Source organism: Amyelois transitella, chromosome 3 (assembly GCF_032362555.1).
Source record: "Amyelois transitella isolate CPQ chromosome 3, ilAmyTran1.1, whole genome shotgun sequence".
NCBI lineage: Eukaryota > Metazoa > Arthropoda > Insecta > Lepidoptera > Pyralidae > Amyelois > Amyelois transitella.
The window spans coordinates 12,848,512-12,857,705 of NC_083506.1; the positions used below are offsets into that span (position 1 = coordinate 12,848,512).

At 36.0% G+C, this 9,194-nt stretch overlaps 1 protein-coding gene across 1 annotated transcript; it reads right to left on the minus strand.

Annotated features, from left to right (window-relative positions):
* Positions 1-2,062: 2,062 nt before the first annotated feature.
* On the minus strand, positions 2,063-2,782 carry LOC106132972 (alpha-crystallin B chain). Its single transcript, XM_013332552.2, has one exon. The coding sequence runs from the start codon at positions 2,780-2,782 to the stop codon at positions 2,063-2,065; it is 720 nt and encodes a 239-aa protein (XP_013188006.2).
* Positions 2,783-9,194: the final 6,412 nt, after the last annotated feature.

Consider the following 9,194-nt stretch of genomic DNA (forward strand, 5'->3'; position numbering starts at 1 on the left):
GGTGTGTGAAAACCTTTTAGGATGTTTTTATGAATAAATTAATTATTTATTATTATTATTGCCTTTCATTGATATCCTCGTAAAATTGCTTGTTCGTAATGAGTTTTCAGGAATCTTTTGAACACAATAAGGTTTTGTGCGGTCAGGTGTTGTTATAACTGAAAATTTATATAATTCATTCAGTTTAGGCCATACAATTTAACGGAATGGAAAATTACATTGATCTCACAACTATATAATTAAGGACTGAGTTTCGGAACTTTGTTATTTTTTTAACAAGTTATTTTATTTTATTTTAGGCAACTAAGTGATAGGCTCGTAAACTTGGGATTCCTCTTGCAGGCGATGGGCTAGCAACCTGTAAATATTTTAATCTCAATTCCATCCTAAAGAAAATAGCTGAACGTGGCTTTTCAGTCTTTTTAAGACTCTGTCTACCCCACAACAGATAGACTTGATTATAAGTATGTATTTTATTATAGACTAGCTGTGCCCGCGACTTCGTCCGCGTGGAATAGTTATTTTGGGCATCATTGAGGCCCTCAAGGATGAATAATTTTCCCTGTATTTTTTAATCACATTTTCCATTATTTCTTCGCTCATAATAGTTGCAGCGTGATGTTATACAGCCTAAAGCCTTCCTCGATAAATGGTATATTCAACACAAAAAGAATTTATCAATTCGAACCAGTAGTTCCTGAGATTAGCGCGTTCAAACAAACAAACTCTTCAGCTTTATAATATAAGTATAGATTGCATATATGCAATTCGGAGTAACACATTCATATTTGAAAATATACAAGGAATTAGTTAAAACTTAAACAAAAAAAAGTTGAAATACCTTTTATCCTGCACGAGGATTGAAGTCATTTTTATTATGTATCGAAAAATCTAGAAGGAAAATATGAACGTATTATTGAATTCCTCCGAAACTATAAAATGAACGCGTGACAAATTTGGTATTTGGCTATTTGTTTTACTGTGGCATTTGTGTATAATTTATTTTTTATACACAACCATATATAGAATATAGTTCAAACCGAGCAGTATAGAGGCAAAAACTTAATCACTCTTAAAATATATAACCAAAAAAAAAAATATTTCGTTAAACTTTTAAATCTAAGAGCAAAGCTTTTTAAAGTAGTTATACGCATTTCAGACGAACGTTACATTGCCTTTATGATGTTATAAGGCGTTCATCCAATACCCATAGTCAAAGGCATACCCCGGGCTCCTCTCAAGACTGGTGAGGATGCAACTGGGACAAAGCCAGGGCGAAGAAGGAAGAAGTATGATAAAGCATAAAGTTTGTCTGTTCTGCTTGGGTTATAGGTTTAGAGAATTCATTTTTTCATCAAAAACATATATACATACAGAGTATTAAGTTGAGATATATACATACTATGGAATTTATATAATTTTACTAAAGACTGTTGGCTCTGTCTACCCCGCAAGGAATATAGACGTGACGATAAGTATGTATGTATAATTTATGAAGTAATCTCAATCTCAACCATAAGTACAAAAACGGTGAGTGTGCCGTGTGGTTCACGGCACCAATAGAAAAAAGAATAGGGCCACTGCATCTCTGTCCCATGAATGTCGATCTTTTTCCCGTGGATGTCGTGAATGGCGACCAAGGGATCGGCTTAGAAACTTGGGATTCTTCTTTTAGGCGACGGGCTAGCAGTCTGTCACTTTATATGAATCTCAGTTCTATCAGTAAGCCAAACAGCTGAACGTGGCCTATCCGTATTTTCAAGACTGTGGGCTCTGTCTACCCCGCAAGGAATCCAAATAAAACGCTTTATTATATCATAAGAGTAAAACATACTATAACAGCACAAAAGAGACAGGGATGGTACAAAGGTGGACATATCGCTAATGCAGTCTCTTCCATTCAACCTTTGGGCTGAAGGAAACGGGACAGAAGACATGCGCTGGCGCAGAACAAAATAAAAATAAAACAAAAACATTGCTAGGTAAAACAAACACAACTGATTCAACAATAGCATTTTATTGAAATAACACCACAAATAGGAATCTAAAACTACTACTCTCCTTAAACCATTATTAGTTCCTCAGTTTGTGTATCAATAACATTATCCAAGTCATTCTCCCCATTTATAGCGACTTCATTTCCTTTTTTCACAGACAACAATTCTTTCTTTTTCCTTTCTTTTATATCTTCAATCTCTTCTTGTGGAGCTGGTTCTAAATCTTCATCACCATCTGTGGACATTTCAGTAGTAGTGGTCGGATCTGGTAATCTTACTTCAATAGGAACTTCCCTTTCAGGCAGTGGGGGAGGTACATCATGCTTCGGCACTGACACAGTTAAGATTCTTGTTGCGTTCAAAATTGCCGTCACTTCCTCAGGTTTGCTACCTACTGGCAGATCAAACTGCTGTTTGAAGTGATTAGTTAGAATTGGTCTTTGAGCATACATCTCTTTGTGTTTCCCTTCCACTGTTATATAATGATAATTCACTTTAACTTTTAATTCTTCAGGTTTGAATTTCTTAACATTAAAATTTATCTCATATCTTTTGTTGTCCGACTGTATTTGAAGAAGTTCTAGGCCCTCGTCTGTTTCTGCAGTTTGAACTAAATTTGTAAATGGCCATAAGTAATGATAAGCTAAAGTGTGTATCAATCCTTGATCAAATTTTTTCAGTAGTTGGTCATCAATTTTCTTTAATCTCACCGGGTCTTTGCTGTGCACAGGTCTTGTTATTATTATTAGTATCGCTATCTTGATCATTTGGTTTATTTTTGACATTTTATATGTTCTTATTTTCATCGTCAGTCTATTCGGTGTTAATTCCTAGTATCAAATGTTGGTAATGCCGGTTCGCTGTGTGTTTTATACCTTGTAAATCAATGCTTCACATTGTAGACTGATTCATTGGCGATTCCTGCCCAGTGCTGCTCAACTTTTTGTTCGCAAATAATTTCATACATACATAAAATCACGCCTCTTACCCGGAAGGGTAGGCAGAGACTACATCTTTCCACTTGCCACGATCTCTGCATACTTCCTTCGCTTCATCCAGATTCATAACTTTCTTCATGCAAGCTTGGCGGTTTCGGTTTCAATATTTTCATGTTGGAACTTAAATTCATGCGTTGTGAAATTTATTACCTCTCTATTGTTATAACTATTGGTTAAAGAGCATCTTATGTCAGTGCTAGTATAAAGTTAAAATCGAGCACTTTGTTTTAGAGGTGACAAATTTATAAAAGTGACAGCAAATAAGTGATTTACGCCCAATATCATTTGCAGACAAACTCAAATTACGTTTTCTTTACCTCACTTTGGAATCAAAGCCTCGGGTTATTCAACCCAGAACATAATGTAGTAATTAACTATTGTCTTTTATTTCCGCACAAGACTATGATATTGTAATATTACCTATTAGAAACAAAAGAACAATAGGCTAAACACAAACATATCAATCAGCTATTATGTTATCTTTCATCATCATCACATCTGATAATACTGTCTTTAGCCCGCGGCGTTACTTGAGATTCTCAATCGTCTTATGTAACCTTCATTTTATTGCTTTTATGATTTATAATTTTTAAAGGCCTATGATGAGGGTTCTCCTTGTCCTTACTTTTATTGCCTCCTCCCTAAATAAAAACAGGATATCAAATAGTGATAGGTTGCTAGCCCATCGCCTAGAAAATAATCGCAAGTTTATAAGCGTATCCCATACTCGCCTTCTACGAAATCTATGGGAAAGAGCTAAAGTGGTCCCGATCTCTAACTAACCTGTGTAATTTTGGCCCATATTAAGTAATTTATTTATTTTTATAACAAGTAATAGTTCGAATTAGTTGTATCCCGTGATTGAAAAAAGTTATATAAATCTATATTAAATATATATATATATATATTACTTATACTTACTTAAGTATCACTTAAGTAATATTATGTTGTATGATATATCGTTACACTTTCGCTGAATTATTTGACCACCAACCCGAAACCATTCGGTTCATTTCATTACCTAAAATAACACATTTACCTACAAAAGAAATATTTTCGTGTACTCTAATATAATGCCAAATTGCTACCTTTGAGCAATATAAGCACCATGTTCCCTAGTAAGTACTTGAAATCTGTACAAACATTATCGATCTCGGAAACCAGGCTAGTACTAAGTAACTTAATGTCAACAATGCCTAAAGGCTGTTCTTGGAAACATCGAGTAATACATTATTTGCTTACCTGTGTACCGCACATGTTGTGAATTTAAATATCGATTGTATCGATTGTGCCGTGTGGTTCCCGGCACCAATACAAAAAATAATAGGACCACTCCATCTCTTTCCCATGGATGTCGTAAAAGGCGACTAAGGGATAGGCTTACAAACTTGGGATTCTTTTAAGGCGATGGGCTAACAACCTGTCACTGTTTGTATCTCAATTCTATCATTAAGCCAAATAGCTGAACGTGGCCATTCAGTCTTTTCAAGACTGTTGGCTCTGTCTACCCCGCAAGGCATATAGACGATTGTATATTTTGATAGTTATGTAAGGCTGATTTTTATCCGCGGCGCCGTCCGCGCTAATTTAGCTCCACCTACAAAAAAATGCACTTAAGTTCGCGCGTATTTAGCGCCACAGAAACCAAATCGGAAGTTGTTCCTGTGTTTACATATGTGCTGTGATTTTAACCGAAAATGTGAAACCTATAGATTAACTAAATTACATACAACATACATATAATCACGTCTACATCCCTTGTGGGGCAGACATAACCAACAGTTTGGAAACGTCTGATTGGCCACGTGTAGCCGTGCAGTGTGGTTCCAGGCGCCAAAAGAAAAAAGAATAGGACCACTCCATCACCTTCCCATGGATGTCGTTTAAGGCGACATAAGGATACGCTTATAAACCTGTGATTCTTCATACAGGCGATGTACAAGCAACCTGTCACTATTTGCATCTCAATTCTATCATTAAGCCAAACAAGGTGAACGTGGCCAATCAGACTTTTCAAAAGTGTTGGCTCCGTCTACCCCGCAAGGGATATACATACATACATATGGCCACGTCTATATCCCTTGCGGGGCAGACAGAGCCAATAGTCTTCAAAATAATGAATGATTACGTTCAGCTATTTGGCTTAATGATAGGATTGAGATTCAAATAGTGACAGGTTGCTAGCCCATCGCCTAAAAAAATCCAAGTTTGTAAGCCTATCCCTTAGTCGCCTTTTACGACATCCATGGGAAAGAGACGGAGTGGTCCTATTCTTTTTTGTATTGGTGCCAGGAACCACACGGCAACATGGACATGAATATATCTACATATGTATGTATTAACTAAATTGTTGGCAACTTCTGCTTATTATATTCCGTCTATCTGCGCAGTATCCACACTGCTAGTTCTAAGACTGAATTTATAGGCTCGTAAGTAAGGCCTAATGCTAAGCAATTCAGAAATCACAGTATGTCATGAATTATTATAGCAATTGATGGCGGAGCGAATATAAGCCGAATATTAATGTAACATCATGTAAGTAGGTATATGTATGTATGTATGAGATGTAGTCTCTGCCTACCCCTCCGGGAAAGAGGCGTGATTTTAGGTATGTATGTATGTATTAATGTAACACTCGTTTTTTGCAAACATGGGGATAAGATAGGATAGAATATGTTTACAACTTCATTTATTTCCCGTAAATTTATAAGAAAAGATACATGATTTACATAAAATCACATCTATTCCCAAACGGGTAGACAGAGTATTGAAATTGAAGTTGAATGAATATAAAATATTACTTTTTCTCTGATTGGCCCGACTCTGGATGTTTGTCTATTTAAATATTTATAATACATACATATAGTCACGTCTATACGTCCCTTGCGGGTTAGACAGAGCCAACGGCCTTCAAAAGACTGAAAGGCCACGTTCAACTGTTTGGCTTAATGATAGAATTGAGATTCAAATAATGACAAGTCGCCACCCCATCGCCTAAAAGAAGAATCCCAAGCATATAAGCCTATCCCTTAGTCTCCTTTCACGATATCCATAGAACAGACCTATTCAAAATTGCCGGGAACAATACAACACTCAAGATTTTATTATTCTCCAACTTATTAAGGCCAGTAAAATGAGAAATAAAAGGCAATGATAAGATAGACCGGGAGATAGAGTCGTAAAACGTTGAGTAAAACAAATTGTGAACAAGCAGTCATCGTTCGGTTTGCCAGCGGGCTAGCAATAAAAGTAAGCAACGCCGGACGACAATGTTGTTTTATGAACGAGACGTGATTCTAAACGATACGGGAATGACATCTTGCGATACAAAATTGTGTAGTACTGCTCTTTAAAAGTAGTTGGTAATATAATCATGTTACAAATTTGAGATTCTTTTTTAGGCGATGGGCTAGCAACCTGTCACTATTTGAATCTCAATTCTATCATTAAGCCAAATAGCTGAACGTGGCCATTCAGTCTTTTCAAGACTGGTGGCTCTGTCTACCCCGCAAGGGATATAGACGTGACCATATGTATGTATGTATGTATGTAATATAATTAGGTAAAAAAAATCTTTTATTTTAGTTCAGTGTTTTTTTATCTATACATATAATAAATCTGTAGAAAGGTCAATTCTGTACATTGAAAATATTGAAAAAATAAATAGCAGGGAGTGTTACTGGATCGATACCAAACACAAAAATGTGATTAAAAAAATTTTTGTCTGTCTGTCTGTATGTTCAGGCATCACGTGAAAACTAACGGTTCGATTTTGATGAAACTTGGTATAATTATACCTCATTATCCTGGGCGTAAAATAGGATACTTTTTATCCCGAAAAAATAAGAAGAAAAAAAATCTTAATTTTTCAGTTTATCCATAGACGTTGTTCTGTAGAACCGCGAACACACGTTGCGTTACCCGCAGTGGATTTAGCGCCGTAACCTGTAGCGCCGAAAGTCGGCTTTGGCTTGAACCGTTTGTTGCACAAGCGGGCCGCTACTAATTTCTATGAAAAAAATACTACATAGCTACATTAATTCCCATCAAGCTGAAAATGAGTATAATTATTTAAAACACAATCAAAAGCATTATTTCAAAATTCCCCATGATTCCGGTTTAAGGAAAAAAATTTACTCACGGTCAAAGTTAAAAAATGGGTGTATCGCAATTTTCTTTAAAATGGTAAGTTTTTCAAATCGGAAAATTACCTCAGACATAAATTGTAGATCATAAAGTTATCTATAAAAAAGGTATCAATATTTTTTTTCAACAAAGCTACCGTTTCTGTGATATAACGATGCAAAAAGTTGCAAGCGTCATAATATGCATCCGTTTCCTTGCCACCTCTGAGGTAGTGTACTATTAGCGCGTTTTTTTTAACATTTTTATTATTAAACTTGAAAATGTCTGAAATAGGTTAGAATAAACACGTGTTTTCACTACGCAGTGGCACTCAAGACTAACTTCCGCATTTATTATTTAAAAAAAATAGAATAACCCTAAGTGAACAAAATCATCTTAGGACAATAATAGAGATTACAATTATCAAATTCAATGCAATAATCAAATTAAAACTAAAACTACTTATAAAAAGAAAGAAAAAAGATGACTACAAACTAAAATTTAATTTATAAATTGTACAGTCCTTGCATAGCATCAACATGCGGGAATGTGCCCAGAAGGCTGGCAGCATTGCCAATTCGAATGGCAATGCTCCGGTCAAGAGATACCTCAATTAGCTTTTTCGACAATTGTCGGAAAAGCTGATGGGCAGATAGGCCCCCCGGTCCCAGAGTTTCTACCCCAAAAGGTTCAAAAGTATAGATATTACCGATAACTACATATTTGCGCCTTTTGAGGTTTTTTTGCCTCATTTGAAGCAGAACGGCCTTAGATTTAGTAACCTGAAGATGAGACGGCGCAAGTGTGTCGACACAAGTAGCATCCCACACCAAAGGCCGCCCCAATCTCCAGGGTACCAAAGTTATACCATCCGGTCTCTTGGCATCATCCCGAGCCAGACCGTTTGGTTCTAGAACGGCTGGAACATGGATGGTGGCAAGAGCACGGAGGATTTTTTTAAAAATATTGATTCCTTTTTATATATATCTTTATGATCTATGTCTGAGGTAATTTTCCTATAAAACTTACCGTTTTGAAGAAAATCGTGAAAATCCCATTTTCTTACCTTTGACCTAGGGTAATTTTTTTCCTTAAACCGGAATCATGGGGAATTTTGAAATAATGCTTTTGATTGTGTTTTAAACAATTATACTCATTTTCAGCTTGATGGGAATTAATGTAGCTTCATTCCTATTTTTTGGTCTAAATTGACCGGACTGAAAATAAAATGGAGAAATAAACCATCTACGCGAAGACCGACATCCGCGCGGACGGAGTCGCGGGGGAAAGCTAGTGTTAGAATAATAAAATCTCTGCCCGTTCTCTTTTGCCTATTAAATATCAATTCTATCAATTCTATCATTTAGCCAAATAGCTAAACGTGACCATTCAGTCTTGTCAAGACTGTTGGGTCTATCTACCCCGCAAGGGATAGGTATAGACGTGACAATATGTATGTATGTACGTATGTTCTCTTTTGAATAGGTCTGTTATCATGAGTTATCATGAGTCAGTCTACCGAAGTAAGTCCGAGACTTGTTTCGATATACTAACTCAACGATGCTTTATTTAATAATAAATATTTTTATAGATAAACATCCGAGATCCAGGGCAATCTGAGAAAGTTTGATTCTCATCATCCTACTAATATTATAAATGCGAAAGTTTGTGAGTAACGCAAAAAGTACTGAACCGATTACGATGAAATTTGGTATGTAGTTAGCTGAAGACCCAGAATAACATATAGGCTACTTTTTATCCCGGTATTCCCGCGGGATTGATAGAGTTTCCATGCCTACGAAGTCGTGGGCGGCCTCTAGTAAATAAAAATACAGTTTTATAATAACTTAACTTTTTATTTACAATTGTTTACAATAAATTAAAATTTACATACGATTTACAATTTGACATATTAATTTTTGACAGAATAAGATCCGTCCGAGTCGTATATCTTTTTCCTATACGCGCCGTAATCAGAACCATATCCGGATTTGCTGTATCCGTATGGCTGATCGTAATGGTCATGACCGTGGTCATGACCATGGTAATAAACAGGTTCGTGGTCAAAATATTC